Consider the following 23,495-nt stretch of genomic DNA (forward strand, 5'->3'; position numbering starts at 1 on the left):
GTTGGTCACCCCTAGTGGTGGTACGAGGGATAATGACAGCTCAGTGATATGTTCAGGACATCCTGCAGCCACATGTGTTCCTCTCATGGCGGCTTCCAAGAGGCAGCAGGATAACGCTCGGCCGCACACACAAGGGGGTCACAGGAGTGTTTACACAACATTGTCACACTTCCGTGGCGGCCCGGTCATCAGATTCATCATCAATAGAAGATATATGGGATCATCTGGGATGCTGACTTCAACAGTCTATAAATTTGCGCGATCTAGATGCTCAGTTACAGCAAATGTAGACCGACATGTTGCAGGAAACTATAGAGAACCTGTATGCCTCCATGCAGAGTTTCTTCCATTGTTTTTAATGGGAGACATCACATTGCATGCACATAGTGCGATGCCCCCGCCGGCAAAAAGACAGCACATGCCGCAATTTGTTTCCTGCATCACAGTGCAATGTGGGCAAAGATCGCTTATGTGTTTGACCCAATTCAAAAGAATGGGGTTCATATTCGGGCAAAATTTGTGCATCTCGCAACGCATAAATCTTGCACGACTTTATCACCTGTGTGAAGCTGGAAAAACGCTGCTGCAGTCTTTAATGCAACTTTTTTTTAACCAAAACTAATAAGTAGAACCAGCAAGATGAAGAAGTTCAAGTCTTATCTTTATATTTACCATTCCATTTGAATCCACTTCTGGCTTTGGTTAAAAAATGCTTAAATGTCAGGAATTCTGCGAGGCAAAAAAATCATTGCATGTTATATTTTTTTACGTCCCTTGGAATACATCGCCCATTGTTTCCAATGGGTACCACTTGCCGATTCTCCAACGCACGTGAAACAAGCTCCGGAGGATCAGAATTGCAAAGAAATGATGTGAGGCATTTTTGTATGAAAAACGCCTTTTATCCGCAGGTAAAACGCACGTTGACAAGCACAAAATCAGGTTGGGTTTCTCACCTCTATACTGCATTCATCTATGTGAATGTAGTCTAGGGGAGAACCATGGATTAGACCATGTAAGGCTAATTTCACGGGGACCAGTGCAATATCAGACCATGAAACTCAGCCCAATATCGCACCCACCAATGTGCAATGTCCCTCCAGATGTGAGATCTTTTGTGTTAACCCATTAAGGACCAAGCACTGTTGTTGCATCCTCCGGACATGCAACCTCAATAACATAAATCAAAGGCACAACTGTGCAAAGGAAAGATAACACTATGGGGAATACTCTCCCTATAGTCCCCTAACCCGGGAGGTGGCCCTGCCTACTCGGCGGACCGATCGCTCTGACAAGTGCGAGCCCGCATGCATGCCTGGGCCACTAACAAGTCCCTATCAGGGAGCCCTAGCACAAAATAGAAGCGAAGCAGAACCAAACAAAACAGAAAAGAACTTAGCTTGCAAGGAGAGCTTCCGCCAAGCTGTGTTGCTCCGTCGCTGTCCAAAATGCAACTGAAGTGATTGACCAGCACAGGAGATAGTGCTGGCCCTGTTTAAATAGGAGCCAGGCTACTCAGCACCAGGTGCTGACTGACCTTCCTCCTGCAGCTACCACACCCCTCAGCTCCCGGAGAGGCAAGGGCACACCCAAAACCTGGTCTGGCCTGCAGGCAAGGTGCAGGCCTCACCACGACTGCAACAACTGTAAATTTTACGGCTCTTGGTCCTAGGCTTTAAACCCTGCCGATAGTAAAAAAAATGGCGGGGGTTTAAAGCCTCTGCTTCTGCAATAAATCAGAAGCAGGTTGGGTTGTCAGCTGTTAGTGAAAAAAAAAATTTTGGTAGCTGAAGGAAAAAAAAATAGGGCAGTTAAAGCACCACATGGCTAAAATCCCTAAAAAGTGTCTGGTCCTTTAGGTACAAAACAGCCTGGTCCTTAAGGGGTTTAAAACACCCTTACATCACTTCAGGGAAGTAGCGATCCTCTGGGGCGGCTTTCAGTGGGAAACCTTGCATCGCATCACACTCCGATGCACCTCGCACACCATGTGATACTTTGCTGACCCCATTGAAAACAATGGGCTATGCTTTCAGAGAACGTGCCACTATTTATTTAAAAAAATAGGGTTCATTTTTGTGTAAGATAGGTCCCATATGAAGGAACCCATTTAATTCAATGGGTTCTATTCGCTGCACATTCGGAGCACAAATTTTGTGACTGCAAGTGCGCTCATCTGAGGCCGCCCTTAGTAATATACATAGTGGCTGATTGTTGACAGTTTCCAGCTGGCTAACAGGAGATTCTTTTCTACCCTGCAGAGTAAATGCTAGATTTTACATTTTTTCCCTATAAAATTTCCATCCGTAACCTTCATGTATGAACTTCATTTGCAGATGCGTCGCCTTCAGCAATACGCAGCCTGTAACCTTGCTGTTATGTTTCATTTCTAGCTGTTTTACTGACGGTGTGCTGCATGAGACGGAAGAAGAAGGCTTCTAACCCCGAGAACAATTTAAGTTACTGGAATAATGCAATTACAATGGACTATTTCAACAAGCATGCTGTGGAGCTACCACGAGAGATCCATTCTCTGGAGACATCAGAGGTAGCGTACTAGATGGGATGGCTTCACGTACTTCATGTTTGTGGGGCTGACTGGCAAATAAACTTTATAGACTTTTATCTGCAAAAAATGTATGAATGCAGGTCGGAAACTAACCCACAGCCTGGCCCACACGTTACTAAGGTCTCTCCTAAGTAATTCTAAGTCCCCTCCTGTAGGGTTCCACGACTTTGTCTCCAGTAGGTCCACAGTTCAGCTGCAAGATACAAAAAGCAGTATCATACTTTGAGTTTTCCCGCTAGAGCTAGCTCAAGATGAGTATGGCCAAGGGTCTTCTTAACCTTGCTTGTGGGCAAATCTTCAGTGCCATCTTGCTTCACACCCTTTAAAGATAGTGGATGATTCCCCTCTACAAGAAACTCCTACTGTAATATGAGGGGCGCTGCCACTATTGTGCCACCTGCCTAGAGTCTTCTGTGAGGAGAAGTGTGATGTGGCCAGCATGTCAAGTAGTGGAGCAGTTTCAGTGCCGTGAGAAGTGTCGTCAGAAGTCATTTTGTGTCAGTTAGTGTGGTGTATGCCACATGAGTGGCACATGGGGAGATGAGAGTCTGGTGCTCTGGCAAGCTGGGGGTATCTATGTAAAGCTGTGTTGTAGCGGCTGTTACAGTAGGAGCAGTGCCTTGCGTACAAGCCGCCAGCGCTCCCACACCTTCTCTGCATGGAGGAGGCAGCAGAGCGGTGCAAGGCAGCGGCGCTCCCCAGCTGAGCGGGGTCTGGAGCAGTGGCTTTCCGGAGGAGGCAGCAGAGCGGTGCAAGGCACTCCCTAGCTCAGCAGGGACCGGAGGAGCGGCTTTCAGTATTGTAGCACCTTCTCTCCACCGCAACCAGGGCCAGCTTATCAGACTGGGGGTCGGAGTAGCAGCACCTTCACGAAGCAAAACATAGCGCCAACAGCCAATCCACATCTGTGGGTGTTACGTCCTCATTTCCTTTCACTGATCCAGCCCAACCCATGTCTCCACCCCTAGTTCCGATGGAGACAAGATGCACCAGTACCCAGTGGCTGGGAGAACAGAGTTAGTGCCGGTGGGTCTGAAAAGGCACCAACACCCTGGCTCATGCATCAGCCCATAGGAGTACTGAGCAGTAGAGGCCTGTGTCCAATATTCCTATATCTACAAGATTTCCCTCGCGAATTGAGTCAGTAGCTGTCTTGCAGGTGGAGATAGAGAGACAATCGCAAATGGGAGTGGTGATCTGGACTAGAGGTGTCTTAAATGATAAAAGACTTGCCAAATTCTAAGTTGTGGTATATAGATACTGTTACCCCATGTGGCCATGAGGCCTGGTTGATACTATTTATTGCGATGCTTAACTGTAGTGCCCTTCCATACAGCGCAAGAATTTAAAATGTGTACAATAAAAAGTTACATTTTGTTGTAACTGTCTGCTGCCATATTGCCATCCCCAACCATCCTCATCCTCTTTCCACCCTCACCCATTTTTTTTTCAATCATGGTATTTATCAAGAGGCTTAAAAACATGTTTTTGGAGAAGACAATGAGTTGCTTTTGTTTTTAGGATCTCTTGAGGTCCATTGATATTTTCTATCCATAGCTATTTCTGTTCTTCCATAATGACCTGTCCATTTCCTTCCCCTTAGGACCATCTCTCAGAACCACGCTCTCCAGCCAATGGCGACTACCGAAACAGTGGAATGGTTCTTGTCAATCCATTTTGTCAGGAAACTCTTTTTTCAGGACATGAGCAAATTTCTGAAATCTGATGATGACTGAGCGAAGACGATCCGCTCAATACCGTTTAACATCCGGAACATAAACAGCCTTGAATAAAACGGAAGACTTGTAACCAAACATTACCCATGGTGAAAGCAAGGTCTATCTCTTGGTCTGCAGTAGAAACCGGATATCAAGTGGTTTAAAGTTTAGTTGGATTTAGTTGAACTTACAGCCATCCCTCCAAAGTCCCCTAAAAGCAGATCATACACCTATATCATATACATATGCTTTGTGTACCCCTCCTCCTCTAATAATTACAATGTTTTCAGCTTGTTTTCCTAAGAATTGTCACCTTTTTACAATTGTGGTAAGACTTTACAGAATAATCTGTGGCTTTATAAATAAAGTTATTTATATGTAAAATGCTGTTTTTGTTCATAAAATATCAGTACAATTTACATATAATCAGGGGTATTACTGAGAGTGATAGGCCCCATGCCAACGTGTTCAATGGTTCACAAGTAGAGGTGAGCGAACGTACTCGTTAAGAGCGATTTCACAATCGAGCATCGCTATTTTCGAGTACCCGACTACTGGGGTGAAACGATTTGGGGGGCGCCGGGGGTGAGCGGGGGGTTGCAGAGGGGAGTGGGAGGGGGGCAGAGAGAGAGAGAGCTCCCGCCTGTTCCCCACTGCTATCCCCCGCTCCGCCACGCCGCCCCCCGAATCTTTTCACCCGAGTAGCCAGGTACTCGAAAATAGCGATGCTCGATTGCAAAATCGCCCTTAACGGATACATTCGCTCATCTCTATTCACAAGGCCCATCTATGGCTCAGGCAAGATGACTGGAAAATGCAATAGGAGAATCTGCAATCAAAATATAAAAGCAGAGAATATGTTTTAGTTTCTGGTTCGAATTGAAAAGAAAAACTATAAATTATACATTTCCTTTTAACCCTAAAGGACCTGACACTTTTTAGGGATTTTGCCCATGTGGTGGTTTTACCTCCCTAATATTTTTCCTTCAGCTACCAGAATTATTTTTGCTGCTTTTGCTTCTGCAACATAAAGGGTAATTTTTTAATATCTTTTTTCACCGACTTTCTTTTCTGTTTATTTTTAGTGTTATTGGGGTAAAAAGCTAAAAACAATTTTTTTTAAAAATTTATAGTTATTTTCTATTAGCATATTTATGCAAACTAAAGCACGGGAACGGGTTCCTCATTGTGTTTCGGACGTCTTGATATATCATATGTATAGTTTTGGAATCTAATCAGCATTTGAAGAGTAGGACACAGAGTACAGAGGACCCGTGTGCAAAGAATAAGGTAGTGTCCCAATATAGCTATTGTGCCCCCACATAACTATAGTGTCCTAATGGTGCCAGCATTTAGTTGTGTGTCCCAAATGTACCCCCACATAGGTATAGTGCCCCTACAGTCCCCTTATGTAGCTATAGTGTCCCAACATAACTGTAGTGTCCTAACAATGCCTCCACATAGCTGTAGGGTCCCACACCTTGCTGTAGGGATCCTACATATCTTTAGTGCCCCCTCATAGTTGTAATGTGCCAATGTTGACCCCCACATAGCTGTAGTGTCCCCACAGTGCCCCTACACAATCCAGTGTCCCCTTCACAGTGACTTGAAAGTCTAGAGTCCCTCACACAGTCTAAGACAAGTCCACCATGCTGCTGTTGAGTCGCACTCTAGCCAGTAATCAGGAAAGTCCTCCTCATTCACACCGATGCTCCTGGCTGCCTGAGTAGCCCAACTGCTGCCCCCCAGTGGGCCAGACAGGAAGTTGGCTGCTCAGGCAGCCAGTAGCATCTGTGTGAGTGAAGATGTCCGTCCCGATTACTGGCTGCTGGAGTGGAGCTCAGTTGCGGTGGGGAGGTTAGGGACAGGTAACGGCGGCTCTGGCTGCCACAGTGGTGCCAGTGGGGCTTTTTGTTCTTCTGGCTTAGGGGCTCGGCCAGAACTGCGATCCCGGAGATGTGCCCACACCCTCTGCCCTCCTATGCAGCCGAACTAGCTGCACAAGAAGCATACCTACCCCTGAGCATTTATCATGAAGGCGGTTAGTATGAACTTCTAGAATGTGATGTCAGAATCAGCAGAATGTCTACCATCAGAAAATGAGAATAGAACTAAAAAACTGGCAGTGGAGAAGGCGCAACACTCCAGGTTAAAGCAGATAGAAAGTGACCAAAGGTTTGGGAAACTTCTCCTTTTATTTAATAAAGTACACGATCAGCTTATGAAAACGCGTTTCGGGGATCACCCCTTCGTCAGTTCTGCTGGTGTTTAAAACATACAAGCTATAAAAAGGAGAAGTTTCCCAAACATTTGGTCACTTCCTACTTGCTTTAACCTGGAGTGTTGCACCTTTTTTAGTCCAGGTGGTACGTCATCTGCTCAGGCAGCACCTCCACTATTGAAGCCACCACTCTACTCTCTTCACCACGTATGTAGTATCATTGTTCACAACAAACACAACGGTACGGGTTTTGCTCCACCCCTCTTTTTTCTCCTCGTCTACATACTATCAGAAAATGTATGGGCTTTTGGGTGTTCATACATTGTTTTGGGGGGGGGGGGGGGTTATGAATATTTTAAGCTAGGCATGACATTTGAAGTGACTGACAGAGGGGCGATTGGTTGTCAATTGCAAGGGGTGGGCAAAAATATGGAAACACCGTACAAAATGTATGCCTTAAAATTGGTCTCTACATGTCTTATTGAAGTATGATTTATAATCCCATGTAACTTAAATGGCGGTAATATGACAGAGATGCTGCTGGGCAGAAGTGAACATCTGCCCAAGCAACAAGGTTCCATTGGTCAGGGGTTTAAGCCACTCAGACGTTGTTACCACCAAGACCACCCAGAGCAGGGCTAGAGGTGAAGTAATCACAAATTTGGTGGGAAAGCTCTCAGCCAAGCAGGGGTTAAAAGGACAGCTCAGTGCTAATGATTAAAATCCCATGCATTTTGCATGGTGTTACCATAATTTTGTCCATCCCCTGTATGTTTTGGTCTGATTCCACTGCAAACACCAGAAGTGCTTGTTTTAGTGCCCGTTTCCTTCGGAATCTGACAATCTTTTTTTTCTTCTAATTACTTTTGGACCATTTTACCATAAATAACCCGAAATTTAATGAAAATTAAGTAACACTGCCGAAGATGACCACCCTGTATTCAGTACACTGCATTTTGCACCTATACCGTATATGTGCGATGGCACATGACGTTAGAGATTTGAAGTCGGACCCAAGAACCTCCTGCTGTGCCTCTGTCAGCTGTGCGGATGGGTTATGTGCCTCACATTACTGAATGCCTCTAAATTTATACATCCAAGTTACTTAGCATTCAGCAGTTTTCTAGAGTAAGGCCAAGTAAATAAATTGCAGTCCCAGAAGTGCTCAGGAACGTCTTGTAAGTAATTATCTGGCTCGTAGACTCATAAGTGCTAGTTCTGTCCTTATCATGAAGATTATTATGGAACATAAACACCTGCAGCGTCATTACAGTAATAACAGATATTCTGCAGCTGCTGCGCCCAAAGCATACCGATGCCGAGGACAGCGTGAAAAATGAGCAGTAACATATCCGGCAAGCGGGAGAAAGATACCCACAGGCTGTTACTTACAGGAATCTGCAAAAATAGATTAGTTTTATGTATATTTGTATAGTGGAAACATATCCCAACCGAGCCTTCACCCCTATATCTCACATATAAACACATTCTGCGTTTGATAACTATAGTGCTATTATGGATCTACATTGGCTATATAGTCAGAAACATGACATCTAGTGTCTTTGCAAAATAGTTTATTACATTATTTGGATTTGATAGATATTTTTTGTTGACCATCTTATCACATAGAGTTTCTTATACCATTATTTGTATTCTCACTTTGGCTCGGGTTAACGTTTAGTAAAGCCTTGGGCCACATAATACGCGGTAAATGACGTCAATGAAAGTATATTAATTTTCATTTTTCCACTCACACTTGCGTTTATTTATTGTGTATGTTGTATTTTACCACATTCTATGTGGGTAACAGCCCTATTGTTCTCTAAGGGTGCGTCTAAAATGCAGTGCGTACACAATTACATTGTATAGATGTGTGGCGTTTTTATGCATGCTGCTAGAAGACATAAGAAGGAAATTAGGAACAAGATTTTTTTGCGTGCGCATCGGCATATTTTACTGTACTTTTTGGACCCAACAGGGCAGGTTCATTCATGCGCGGAAGACAATCACGCCTCAATTTAAATGGCTCTTTAGCCTAATGAGTTCCAGATGTGTTCTTTTTCCAGCAGACTTGCACAGCGTATTGCACCCCACCCCCACCCCCATAGACTTCTTTAGGGACCCATGGTGCGCACACAAAAGTAGAGTATGTTGCAGGCTTTTTTGCGAAATGCGCACACGGAATACGAAAATCTGTATGAACCCATAGACATCAATGGGTTCCACCCTCTGTGTATTGAGTGTGCAAAAGCGTGCGTAAACACGCCCGTGTGAAGGAGCCCTTAGTCTATACGAATACATCTGGCAATATGTGCCTCAGGGCTTATTCAGATGGGAACTTAGCTCCAACCCTATCCCGCCCCTCTCATTGGAAACAGTGGTGAGGGGCGGAGAAGGGGCAGGAGCTCAATGCAGTAGCTTCCGACCCAGCCTGCATCCTCCCCTTGCAGAGAAGGGCCGCGTATATCGGTCAGGTGTGAAAACCTGACCGATATATGCTCATCTGAATAAGCCCTCAGGGTGGCTTTACAGAAGACTCCAGCTACTCTGTCAGGCACACAATCTCCTCTCTGGCATGGAAGGCAGCATTGTGGCCGGTACTTCTGTGCTCTGTACTCTTTCCTATTGGATGGTACATTCATGAATACAGGAACTGACTGTGTTGCATCTGGCAGCTGATTGTTTAGCAATTCCCTATCCTGGAGTGTCGCAGCACCATGGCTGAAAATCACTGCTTTAGGCTACTTGCACATGGGCAATTTAAAAGTTGCACCTCAGATTCTCAGGCGCAACTCACATCGTACAGCACTTGGACATTCCATCTGCATGCTGTCTGATGTGCTGAACACCACACATTCACATGTGCTTGTTAGAGTAATCATTTGTGATACTCAATGGGTATGTGGCCTTATCAATCAGGTATGCCTAATTTCATTTGATGCATCAGAGAATAAAACAATGAGAAACACTCAAGTAATAAGCTCTTCTATCTTATTGTTCCAATGCAAGAGGTTATATAGTGTGGCATTCCCTACAAAGTAAACAATTCAAAGTCTACAGCATGTGTGATACTTCTCTCTTAGTAAAACATTACAAAGGTTAATTATGACAAACCTGCATACTCAGCATCTCAGACCGTTACTAAAACTACAATGCATGTCTTTTGCACACGACACTACTGCATAAAATACAATTTACTACTTTCACATGCTATTCTCATCTGAAAACCAGACAAGAATAGGACATGTGCAATTTTTTATGAGTAAAAAAAAGCCCATGCGCATACACCCATTCAAATGAATGGGTGCTATTTCTGTACGAATTTCAGACCAATTTTCTGGTCCAAAAACCGGACAGAAAAAGTGTCAAAATGAGAGTAGCCTCCGGGTGTGGTTGAAATGTGATTACCTTTGTCATGTGCTAATCAGCTCTCAAGCCCGAAATTTCAAAACAGGGCATTTTAGAAAGCAAAACGTTATGATTGCATACTGGGACAAACTAAGTGCAGCTCTCATATAATACTTGAGTGGCTTTACAGGAACATCATCATTACAAAGAATAGATGCAATACTTTGCAGAGTACCTGCTTGCTTCAATGAAAAGAACAGGAAGGATGGAAAGAAAGGGACTAGAGATGAGCGAACCTACTCGTTTCGAGTAATTACTCGATCGAGCACCGCGATTTTCGAGTACTTCCGTACTCGGGTGAAAAGATTCGGGGGGCGCCGGGGGGGCGGGGGGAGGCGTGGCGGAGCGGGGGAATAGCAGCGGGGAACAGGGGGGAGCCCTCTCTCTCTCCCTCTCCCCCCCACTCCCCGCTGCAACCCCCCACTCACCCACAGCGCCCCCCGAATCTTTTCGCCCGAGTACGGAAGTACTCGAAAATCGCGGTGCTCGGGCAAAAAAGGGGCGTGGCCGAGTAGGTTCGCTCATCTCTAAAAGGGACCGTATCAATGGCAATTAATATTCTCTAACATTGGGACAAAATAAATCATGGATGAAAGAGAATATTGCCCCAGGGTCTTTCCACCACCACCACGCACATACTGATCTAAACTACCACCGAGCTGCAACATATGCCTCCTCTTTGACTTAACAGAGCTTGACAATGACACTGCAATAGGAGCAACTGTATAGTAGCCGCAAAGTGGATGAGAATTTGAAAATAATCTGCTCAAAATTGTGATGCGGTATTCCCCTCTTCTCAATGAAGGAGTGAATTCCACACAGAAATACGCAATAAAACCCGCTTCATGATTTGCAGCAAATGGTGCGGCTTTGGAGGCAGGCTTTTCGCTGTTGATCTGCAGCACAATGCCCGCTGCAGACATTCCGCTGCAAATCAGCCCCCATGTGGACCCAGGCTTACAAGTTTGCTGCATGGCCCTGTTATATAGACACGGTGTGGCGGTATTGTGTGTGCACTGTATGGCACTGTAGTTTAGTGGTTTGCTGGTTTTATGCAGGCATGCATTGGCACAATTATGTGGTAATATAATGGGAGTGTTATAATTCAGCAGAAGGGTCTCAAATGAAATTTAAAAAAATATTAGCTAAAATGTAAACCTCTTAACCCTGACATTACTATTATGTTTGTGCAGGGTGCATGTAGAGCGCCCCTCATGGACGTCACCAACATGTCAGACCAATAAATGTTCACAATACAGACATATATTATATGGAGAAATAGGGCAAACAAGATAAGCAAGTAACGGTAACAGGAATGGGCATGCTGTACCTAACCAACTTTGGTGTGGCAGACCCTGTCTTAGAAGCAAGGCGATCACCCTGATAAAGGTGACCCCACGAATAGAACCTTGAGGGTCTAGTCTGTTCCTAGATAGGGAAAAGGGAAGAGGTTTAATGCAGAAGGAAAGAGCAACATATAGAACACAGTATAAATAGCCGCTGGGTACTTAGCTGACAGGAGTCCGCTGCTTCACCAAACACCTCAGGCAGGAAAATAATCGACGCCCATGCAGGGGCGATCCAGAATAAATTCACTTCCATTATGGCTGAATGGCCAGCTTGGGGAAATGCCTTCCTTTCTGCCAATCGGTCCATACATGACAAGAGATATTGTAGCAGGGTTGTCAAAAAGGGCACATTGAGCCCACTGACATGCAACATCTCTGGGACCTTCTTCAGTGACAGGAAGAAGGCATTCATCAGCGCCCAATGCTGAATTACAGGGCGCAAGCATCAATGGTGCAGTCACGTAGGCCAGGGCAGATGTCGTAACATCACCCTGGTTCCACTTTCTGATTGCTGCCGAAACGCCCCAACATTAATACTTTCAATGCAATCAGTATACTGAGTTCAGATCACTGAATGACAAAACATGTGAGAATATAATGTAATGACAGAGAAGTACATGCCCCCTGAATCCAATGAGTCCAAAGATCTTATCCAATGGATTACCTGCTTTCTAAATGATGTTACCATATCTAATCACCACCTCTCCTCATGGGGGAAACCTGAGGCTATGACAACTAGAAGAATTAAACAGATAATTACAATTCAATATTTTGTATTAAGTACGTTTGGCCAATTAGAGGGACCTGGACGCCTTTCTTGAGCGGTACAATATTACATGTTATATCACTGATTACTTCAGAAGGGTCGGTGATCGGGGATTATTCCGATTGCCAGATTGGAGTCGAGAAGGAATTTTTTCCCTTAGGCTGCATTCCCACAAACGTATATCGGGTCCGTTTTCACGCCGAGCCGATATACGTCCTGCTCATCTGCAGGGGGGGAGGATGGAAGATCCAGGAGCAGGAACTGAGCTCCCGCCCCCTCTCTGCCTCCTCTCCACCCCTCTGCACTATTTGCAATGAAAGGAGGTGGGATGGGGCGGGGCTAAGTTGTGAGAATTAGCCCCGCCCCTGCCCCGCCTCTCCCCATTGCAAATAGTGCAGAAGGGCGGAGAGGAGGCAGAGAGGGTGCGGGAGCTCAGTTCCTGCTCCTGGCTCTTCCATGCTCCCCCCCTGCAGATGAGGACAACGTATATCGGCTCGGCGTGAAAACCGAGCCGATATACGTTCATGTGAATGCACCCTTAGGCCGAATGCACAAAGCTGGGTTGGATTCCGACTGCAAAATCTAGCAGCGAATTTACACCCACATTGACCCCCACATACCTGTCTTGAAGTCTTCTTTCTGCTCTGTGGATGTGCCGGATGGTGTGCTGCCACACTTGCGCAGTGTAGAGAGTCGCGCCCGCGATGACACAAATCCGCAGCGACTCACCGCGGAACGGACAGCTTCCATTAACTGCAATGCAAGCCGTCCGTGCAAGGCTCACAGTAGAATAGTCATGCTGCGATTTACCCCCTGCTCGTGGAAAATCGCAGTTGATCTCTGCTTGTGGGCATGGAGTAGCGTTTTTCTTGCATGTCCTATGGGGAGAATTTGCTGTGGGATCCGGAGGCGAACGCAATACGGCCGTGGGCATTGGGCCTAAAATGGGGGAAATTGGCTTCTACCTGAATGTTTTTTGGGTTTTTTTTGCCTTCCTCTGGATCCACATTGGGGGTTAATACCGTAGGCTGAACTGGATGGACATGCGTCTTTTTTCAGCCTTACGTACTATGTTACTATGTTAATTAATGTTGAAAGGTTTTAGAAAGATTAACTCTTATGAGGAAAGATGATGACATCTACCTTGTAGAAGGCTTTGTCAAAGTTTATTTTCAACTTTGGCAACAAATTCGTTACTTTTAGCCCAAAGTAGCCCCTTCACATTGTGAAGTAAAGTTGCCTTGAGTTCATCCCATACCATGGACAATCATCTATTTCTGCATCATAAATAATGTGGACCATGTATGATACCCTCCTATATAAATAATCGCCCTAAACCTACTCTGTACTGTCCTAGATTACCAGTGGCAGGTATCAAACGGTCACTTTTTCACTTTGACTGCCTTTCATTGGACTTTTATTTACAACAATCAGATTATTCCTGAATTGAATTGCCGAGACAGTAAAAGCTGTAGAACAATGAGACAGAACTCTCCATGACAAATAGTACAAACACCCTGTTCTAGAACTGCTTATGACAAGATGTAATCCCAAAAACTCAACAACGAAAAAAAAAAACAACCTAACATTGGGAAGGGAATTCAGAGTGTTAGAGAGCAGGGACAGTGTGGAGAGAGCCTCCTGCAGCAATGCCTTTACCAAGGCGTAGGTCATCTATCTTGGGGCAACAACCCCCTTTGTCTTCCGCTGAGAGTTCTGGGGTTACCAATCGTAGGGTCAGCACCGGCACTGCAAGTAACCTTTCCAGGCCTCCAGGTGTGTATGTAGGAAGCGTTCCAACTGGAGGGGTCAGTAGTCTTGGCACTAGGGTATCTCGAAGGGCCCTGGGTATCAGCAGTGTTTTTATGCAGGGTCTACGCAGTTGTGGCCCACCCGTTCCTGTTACCCAGAGCTTGGAAAGAGGAAGAGCCGCCACCTTTGAATCTTTGAATTGCTGCTTGGTGGAGTATATAGATAAAGTGAGAGCCTTAGAACAGGTGAACCGCGAACTGGAAGAACACATCAGGGTTTACCTGGACAAAAAGGCATCAACTGTAAGCAATTGGGGATCACTTAGGTCCAGCTGGGAGAATATATACTACCAGGTAAGTGCTTTCTGGTGTGGTTACTGCTCTTTACACTACATTATCTATAAAATCGTACTTTATGTAATGGGATTCTTTTATATGAGGCACAACCAGCTCATCACTAGTAAGACTGCCACATACAAAACTGCTGATAACACATTAATGTACACGTAATATTACAGGTATCTATTCATGAACTCTACTAATCTTTCATGGATCATAAGTGAACATCGGACTTCATTGTATTAGTCTAGAATATATGTTACACATCTGTAATAAGCCGTATACATGTTAAAAATCTCTAGTATGCAGTATACATGTTACACACCTCTACTACACAGTATATATGATAGACATCTCTAGTATGCAGTATACATGTTAGACATCTGTAATATGCAGTATACATGTTACACATCTCTAATATGCAGTATATATCTTGCACATCTCAAGTGTGCAGTATACTTGTTAAATATCTGTAATATACAGTATACATGTTACATATCTCTACTATGCAGTATATATGTTACACATCTCTAGTGTGCAGTATACATGTTACATATCTGTAATATACAGTATACGTGTTACACATCTCTTCTATGCAGTATATATGATACACATCTCTAGTATGCAGTATACATGTTAGACATCTGTAATATACAGTATACATGTCACACATCTCTAATATGCAGTATACATGTCACACATCTCTAATATGCAGTATACATGTTACACATCTCTAAAATGCAGTATATATATTACACATCTCTAGTGTGCAGTATACATGTTAGACATCTGTAATATACAGTATACATGTTAAACATCTCTAGTGTGCAGTATACATGTTACACATCTGTAATATGCAGTATAAATGTTACACATCTCTAGTGTGCAGTATAAATGTTACATATCCGTAATATGCAGTATACATGTTACACATCTGTAATATGCAGTATATATGTTACACATCTCTAATATGCAGTATACATGTTACACATCTCTAATATGCAGTATACATGTTACACATCTCTAGTATGCAGTATACATGTTACACATCTCTAATATGCAGTATACATGTTACACATCTCTAATATGCAGAATATATGTTACACATCTCTAGTATGCAGTATATACGTTACACATCTGTAATATGCAGTATACATGTTACACATCTCTAGTATGCAGTATACATGTTACACATCTCTAATATGCAGTATACATGTTACACATCTCTAATATGCAGAATATATGTTACACATCTCTAGTATGCAGTATATACGTTACACATCTGTAATATGCAGTATACATGTTACACATCTCTAGTATGCAGTATACATGTTACACATCTGTAATATACAGTATATATGTTACATATCTGTAATAAACCTATGCACTGGGTAAAAAACAATGTCATAGCCGGGGACACGTGTGAGGGCATGCAATATAAAATATGTGAAGAGAGCCTTGAACTCTGATGAAGATTAGGGCTCCCTCACACGGGCGTATTTGTTTGTGCGCATGCTTCAGCGCAACGTATGAGGATTTTTTGCATGTATCAGCGTATCTGTCATTTTTGTGCTCCCAGAGTAGGTTCATTGGCGCACGGCAGACGAACGCGCCCTGATTTAAATGGCTATTTAGCCTAATGAGTTCCAGATGTGTTGTTTTTCCTCACTGAATTGCGCAGCGTGTATTGCGTGCATTGGAGGACCTTAGAGACATATGTGGGGACCCTTGCGCAGAAGCATAGAGCGGGTCTGATTTTTTCCCCCCAAAATTGGAAAATGAGAATCTATTGAAATCAATGAGTTCCATTCTCTGTATATTTGCAAACGCAAAAATACTTTTTTAATGGGTTCATTCACCGCTCCTTTTTATGCATGCGCAGCTCTCATGTGCGCAATAAAACAGAACATGATCTAATTTGTGTGCAACTGTGAGCACCAAAGGGCCCCATAGAAGTCTATGGGGGGGAGCAAATGTGTGTGCAATGCACAACGGGATCTGTGAAATATAGCACCAAACTGCGGGGAAAAGAAGACATCCGCACCTCATTAGGCTCCATAGCCTTTTAATCAGGACCTGGAGCGGGGGGGCACAAGTATATGAACAGGCCCTGCGTGCGCAAAAGAGTACAGTACATTGCGCTGCCACAAATCAACTTGTTCATAGCATAAAACCGCAATGCTCAGGTGCGCCAAAAAACGCATTTGCCCGTGTGAAGCCGGAATAAGGGCAGCCTGAGACGGCCGCAGGCACAGCTACGCTTGCCAGTACGGGGTATACTTGCACTTGAACGAGGTTTTTCTCCAGCCGTTCAAACTTGGCGCCATAGTGCAGAAGTTTGAAAAAAGCCGCAGGATGATAGGTGCTGCGCGATGGATAGGGCAGGTCTTATCTTTTCTCGGCCGTAGTATTAACGGGCGAGAATCCTGATAGTGAAAACGAAACCACTGAACTCATTACAATCAGTGGTTTCATTTTGCCTTGATTATCACCGCCGCATAAGGAGAGGAAACCACGTCTGTCTGAAACTGCTCTAAGGCCGGTCTCACACAACCGGATCTGAATTGCGAATTCCGCACTCGCTGTCTGCGCAGATGATCCACGGTAAAACGCATGTATTTTCAATTCTTCCTTCACACTCGCAGATACGAATTGCGTAGTCCGCAAGTGGAAGAAAAATCGCAACATGTTCTATTTTAGGGCGGTTGTAGATGAGAGTAGGCGCAAATACGCTCACCGGTACAGAGTCTGAATAAGGTTTTTTTTTTGTCCTCACCGGCTGTTCTAACTTTTTCTCAGAGCGCAGGAGTTTGGAAAAAACAGCAAGAAGATAGGTGCCACCCGATCTTCCCTGCACGATGCATTTACGAGGTGTGGGGAAGAAAGGGCAGGTCCTATCTTTTCTCGGCCGTCCAATTAACGGTTAAGAATCCCGATAGTGAAAATGAAAGCACTGAAATCCATTAAAATCAGTGGTTTCGTTTTGTACCATTATGCGTAGGGGGAGAAAAACACTTTCGTCTTAAACTTTACCACGGATTCCACGCGGACGACCTCCGTTGAAGTCAATGGAGACGTCAACCTGCAGCCTATACGCAATTAACATTATGTATGGGCTGCGGGTACCTGCATCATCGCTAAGCCATGGTACGGGAAATACAAACTGAGGGCTATTTCAGACGACCGTATATCGGCTCGGTTTTCACGCCGAGCCGATATACAGTGTCCTTGTCTGCAGGGGGAGAAGGATGGAAGAGCCAGGAGCAGGAACTGAGCTCCCGCCCAATCTCCGCCCCTCTCCACTATTTGCAATAGGATGGGGCAAGATGGGGGCGGAGCTAAGCACAGGTACTTAGCTCCGCCCTGTCCTGCCCCTCCCATTGCAAACAGTGGCAAGGGGCGGAGGGGAGGCGGGAGCTCAGTTCCTGCTCCTGGCTCTTCCATACCCCCCCCCCCCGCCCTGCAGACAAGGACACCGTATATCGGCTCGGCGTGAAAACCGAGTCAATATACGGCCGTCTAAATAAGCCCTAAGAAGGAACACCCTGTTTTGCGCATGACCGGCTGTGAGCCTCCGTGGTCATCCATAATACAGGGACTTGCAGTACACAGGGTGACCGGCCGGCCTCACCGACAGAATCCGCTGCAGATCTCCAACATGCAGAGTCCAACCTGGTCATGTGAGCCCAGCCTAAGAATCATTCAGATAAGGGAAAGCCGAAGCAAAAAAACAGCATGGGGGAAATATGAGCAAAAGGAACCTTCATAAATAAACCAAAATATAGAATATACTGAATTATCTCTGTATTTATTTATAACATTAAACTAATTGGAGTCAATACATATATAACCCTTGTGCAGACGTCCCCACGCCCTCACTGGGGAATGCTACTTATATTCAGTTGGCTGAACTCAGTCAGGATTGTCTCCAGCTGCCTAATCTGAGGCTTATCATGCGCACAAGCAAAAAAGGGCAATGTCTATAAACTCTACGACATCAATGGGTTCTATTCTCTGCGTATTGCGCATGCAAAAACAGGTGCAAATACACCCTAAAGAAATAGCATGTCACTTCTTGTTGCAGATTCCACGCAAAAAAAAACACTTTGGGAATTCCATATGCGGATTTGAAAAGGGCTAAATCCATGGGTAGATCTGCGAACATGCAATTGCAAAGCCGCGGCAGAAATCCACAGCTTAGCGGTGAATTTCTGCCGCTGTTTTTGAGGCAGAATTGAACATTCAAAAATCTGTGTTGGATTCCGCCATCTGAATATACGCTTGGATCAATGTAGCACATAGAGGCTGCTGCTCTATTCCACAGTAGGGGGCGCTCTAGTCAATATGGCTGGGGAGAAGGAATGATTGTGCAATGGCGGTGTGTTCTGGGGTCCCGTTGCTGAGAGCGCAGGAGGCTGCTGTGTGGTGGAGTAAGGGCTCTTTTATACTGGCCGGAGAAACATTAGAGGGGTTTTCCATGGAAAATACTATTGATGCCCTACCCTCAGGACAGAATCCGACAAGTCATGCTGGCTAAAAGGGCCCTAAGCCATCACCAACCATTGCCTGCAGTATTCCAGGAGTAGTACCAGAGTTTTGCCCCAAGATGGCCTCTTCCCAAAGTGTTAACTCAGACGCAGAGACAACTGTGAATCAGAATAGCAACCAAAAATCAGCCTTATACCGATTGTTTCATTAGTTAAAAAAGTCAGCATGAGTCATAGAAAAAGGGCATCTGGTGTAACTAATATTGAGATTACCATTAATTAGTCAAGTCAGACTTTATTAGCCACCATTGCCATACCCTAACATTGGTATCGTCAGTATAAAGAGAATGTGAGATTCCATTTGGATCAAAGCTACACTATTATATATATGTATATAAACACTGACATGCCAAACGTCATAGGACAGAAACTAATATTGTGTAGGATACCTGCAAAGGTCAGCAAACTGGCATGGCAACAATTCCACAAGTGGACAGAAGATGAAGGGATGCTGAACCATGCCATCTGGATACAGCTCCCTGGTATTTGTAGGTGCAGGTTCGCAGGTGCAAATGGACCCCTTCAACATATCCTATAAATGCTCGATTGGGCTCATGTTGGGCAAATGTGCAGGCCTCACCATTTGTAGGAACTCTCCATGAAGGGCTGCAAATAGCCACCTAGTCGGCACTGGTCAATGAAGTGTTTGGTGGACCAGTGGACCCAACCCATGCCATGAGAACACACCCCAAAACAGTATGGAGCCATCACAGTGCCTTGTTGATAACGTGGGTCAATGACTTCATGGGGTCTGTGCGACACACAATTGCTACATCAGCCTTCAACAATTGGTACCGTAATTCATCAGTCCCCGCCATATTGCCAGTCCTTTAGGGTCAGTTAGCCCAGGAGTTGTGGTGTTACTGGAGGCCCTCTGGTGGGTCTTCTGCTCCCACATCTCATTGAAGCTATGGAACGTTGCACAGGATATGTATGGGGCCTCCTGCACTGAATGTGAAAGAGTCACTTATCTGTTAGCATGAACTATTCAAAAAACATGGAAACCAGAATTGTATCCCTGCAAGGGATAATCAAAGAGCTGAAAAAAGTGCTGGAAGTTACAAGAGACAGCGTGGTGGCATTAAAGGGAACCTGTCACCAAGTTATGGTTCTCATAGGGCAGCTTCCTTGGAGTCTGAGAAAGTATTCATCAGAAACCCCCCTTGTTTAATTCCATGGAAGCAGCGCCTGCAGTACCATCCCGGGCCGCAGCGCTATGGTCAGCACTTTCTGCTTCCTACGTTGACCACAGTGACAGCGGACCGCAGATTAGCTTGAAGGCAGGGGATCTGAGCGGCAAGTCCCCGGCGATCATCTATTGATGACGTATTGGTCATCAATAGAAAAATAAGAAATATCCCAGAATACTCCTTAAAATGCACTAGCAATTTAAAATCAGTGTGAAAAGTCATCCATGTAGTCACAAGATGGCAGCAGATGCACAAACTAATTCCATCACTGGTGGTCTGATGACTGCAGGTGCTCTAGTTTACATACTTTATGGAGACTCAAATAGTAAAGCAGGTGATTCTAACAAGAAGACCCCGGGATAAGAGCCGCAGGGAGTATAGTAAGACTGCTAGGTTTGTTTGTCTTTCCGTAAAGGGGTTTTCCAGGCAGGCAGTGCTGGGATACACTGGGGTCAGAGTAGAAGCTGCTGCTCCGACCCCTGTGTAGTGGCTGGCACTTGTAATAGCAGGCTGGGGTCCTATTGATGTCAAAGAGAGCTGGGTCTACAATTACGAGCGCCGGCCTCAACACAGGGTCAGAGAAGCGGCTTCCACCCGACCCCGGTGTATCTCGGCACTGACAGCCAGCGCTGCCGAGAAAACCCCTTTAACTGCCCCTGAGTGAAAGTGATCTACGGCCTGTGAGTCATCAATTTCTGCATACAATGTAATAGCTGAAGCTTCTCTACAGCCCTTCTGGGAACTTTCACACAGTGATGTCATAGTTTAGCAGTTCTGTTCTTATAGGGAAAGACAAACAGATGCAAGGTCCAACCTAGGCCAGTCAGGGACCAAGCAGCCTCTCCATCAATATGACCAGCATAGTGGGGCATATTTAGTAAAATCAATGACTGTATTCACATGTATGATTTCTTTTTCAAGGATGTATGGCCCATGTAAAAGAATCACGGCATGTCCTATTCCAGTGTGATTCTCGGGGCAGAATCACCTATTCAAGTCAATTCTGTGTGTTTTTGTTGCACGTGAAAAATAGATTGCACCCAATTGGAAACAGAAAAACGGATGTAAATCACAGATATTCGTAGTGAAATCAGGAAGTTTTTGACTGACCTAAATTGTACTTGCCCGGGTGAAGTAGTCCTTAGACGGGGCTCACACAAACGTATTTGTGCAGCGTTTTGCACATGTAGAATTAGCACACACAATACACAGTAAATAGAACTTATTGATTTCAATGGGGTCGTTCACATGTGCAGATTTTGCACGTGCATTTTGTTTGCAGCACGCTCTGTTTTCCTGGGTATTTGCGCAGGGAAAGAGCACATATTGAACTAGTTACACTAAAGGCCCATTAAGACCCATGATTCTTCCTCAAAGCCATCTTTTGAGCGATAACTGTTGCGTCTAAATACACAGGCATTGTGCAGTTTTCGTACACGATTCGTTCCTCACTCAATTCTAGTTTTCTAGGATTGAGCGATGAACTCTTATCAGCGATGGTGGCTGTTATCATAGTTGGCAGCGCTGGTAATATTCTTACAGCCTGTGTCCCGCTGGTAGTTCACAGCGGGACGTGAGCAGTAAGCTTGAAGAACAATACAGCTATTTGTTTATGCAGAACAGCTGTATTGTTTGGCGAGCGATAGTGGCGGTGTCCCGCTCTGCCTGCATAGCTCTTAAGCAAAGATAATCGCTCAAAACTGTCACTCAAACTGTTGTTTGAGTGACTTTTGAACAATTATCTGTCAGTGTAAATGGGGTCTTATTGCCCATTTCAATGAATGGGAGCATGGTTATGTGTTTTTCTGTGTGCGCAAAAAGTACAGTTTACGCAAATATGCAATGCCCATTGCACAAGTACACAGTGTAAATGAGCTTACGCCGGTGTGACACTGTCTTTAGACTGGTGTTTCATATGGTAGTGTAAGTAAGCAGAGAGTGACAAATATATTTGTCTGATTGGGTGGCACTTCCGTGCGCCAGATGGAAACCTATGCCAGCTGGTGAAGATTTCTGCTATAAAGTTCGCCAGATTCTGGCATATATTATAATAAATTTGATGGGCTGCACAAAGCAAAGTTCCTATAAGTCAGGTTCCACCGAATTTATGAAAAAGTGACAAGGCCTGGTGTAGAAGCCCTAAAAGTTGCAATTTTGGTGTGTGCACCAAAACCCTGACTTTTGTATGCCAGAAAACTGGTATGTAGTACAAAGAATAATAGATATGCCCACACAGTCAGATAATCTGCCGATTGATGAAATAGCAGGTCCATCATCATTCATTAAACATCCATCTACAGGCGGCAATCATCATGAGTATACAAACTGTATAGCGATGGGCAATCATTAATACGATTGTTAACACAGTTTGCACTATTGTTTAGGCACATCCCCTGCTTACACAAGGATGTTTACAGGTGGCAATAACCAGGGAAGAACTTTCCTACAAATGTTTGTTCAGCTGATCATTGGCTTTGTAAATGGGCCTTAAAGGAGTTGTATAGTTGTGATCTACTGTTGGCCTATCGGATAGGCTATCAATAGAAGGTCAAAAGGGATCCACCACTTGAAAAGCTGTTTACCAGTGTGCTCATGCATTGAGCTGATTTATGCAAGAAACAGTCAGTTTCGTTCTCATTGCAGTGGCCAGACTTGGTATTGCAGGCTGTTTCCATTCACTTTAGTAGTAACTTTGCCTGTAGTACCAAGCCTGGCCACTGCAGTGAGAATGGCGCTGCCTGCTTCCTACAAAAATCAACTCAATGTACAAGCATGCTGACCCAGAGAAAAGCTGATGGACAGTGGTCCTAGATGACAGAACTCGGCTGATCTATTTGATGACCTATCCTGCAGCTAGGCCATCAGTATTTTACAACTTGGCAACCTCTTTAAAACTTCAAGCTTCTGAATTAGGAAATAGGAAAAATCTGTTAAAATGTCCATAGTTACAGCACATGAGGATTCAGAAGTACATTTTTACATTTTTCATGTAACACTACAATTCTGAGGACCGTGATGCTAATAATCATAGGATTCCTTGCAAGTTCTAGCACATATGATTATATTACACAGCAGATCTCAAAAATTAAAGGAAACATATTTCCTACTTTTTCATAATGATTAAAACCAGATAGTGAAACCTTTTCTATCTGTATAATCAGTTTTTACTCTCTGATTGTACATTTGGGGTGGCTATCTTGCTTGAGTTGCGACTAACAGCATTTAAATTTATGCTTTACAACTCATGGGCCATTCACACAATGGACAGGAGGGAGCCCATTGACTATGAGACATGGTTCAAGGCATGCTCTGTGACATTGTGCAAAAAGAGAGAGGAGGTAAGCTGTAACAATCTTCCATTGTGAATGGTGGATCTAGTGTTATCCGTACATAGGTGTCATCTTACAATGTAATCCTGCCTGTGATGATAATGGGGTGACTGATGAAAAAGGTCTCTCTGGAGAACAGGAAGAGACAGATTACGATTAGTGTTCAATGTGAAAACTGCAGGATTTCAGGAATGTTTTCTATTATAGATCTGGATATTGAAAATGTAAAAAAAAAATCACCAAAAGGCTTTGAAAAATATGTTTAACATAAACACATTTTCAGATGGGCGGACTACAATATCCAGAGA

At 44.4% G+C, this 23,495-nt stretch overlaps 2 protein-coding genes across 2 annotated transcripts in view; both read left to right on the forward strand.

Moving 5' to 3' along the window:
* The window catches only part of TMEM108 (transmembrane protein 108), a 213,347-nt gene extending 208,712 nt beyond the window's left edge, over positions 1-4,635 (forward strand). The window contains exons 5-6 of the mRNA XM_066584604.1: positions 2,394-2,548; positions 4,173-4,635. Of these exons, the coding sequence (XP_066440701.1) occupies positions 2,394-2,548; positions 4,173-4,295 (278 nt within the window). The 3' untranslated portion in view covers positions 4,296-4,635. The remainder of the gene's footprint in view (positions 1-2,393; positions 2,549-4,172) is intronic.
* Positions 4,636-13,680: 9,045 nt separating this feature from the next.
* The window catches only part of BFSP2 (beaded filament structural protein 2), a 53,284-nt gene continuing 43,469 nt past the window's right edge, over positions 13,681-23,495 (forward strand). The window contains exon 1 of the mRNA XM_066585074.1: positions 13,681-14,136. Coding sequence (XP_066441171.1) covers positions 13,681-14,136 — 456 coding nt within the window. The remainder of the gene's footprint in view (positions 14,137-23,495) is intronic.

The sequence above is a fragment of the Eleutherodactylus coqui genome, chromosome 12 (genome assembly GCF_035609145.1).
Source record: "Eleutherodactylus coqui strain aEleCoq1 chromosome 12, aEleCoq1.hap1, whole genome shotgun sequence".
NCBI classification, from domain to species: domain Eukaryota; kingdom Metazoa; phylum Chordata; class Amphibia; order Anura; family Eleutherodactylidae; genus Eleutherodactylus; species Eleutherodactylus coqui.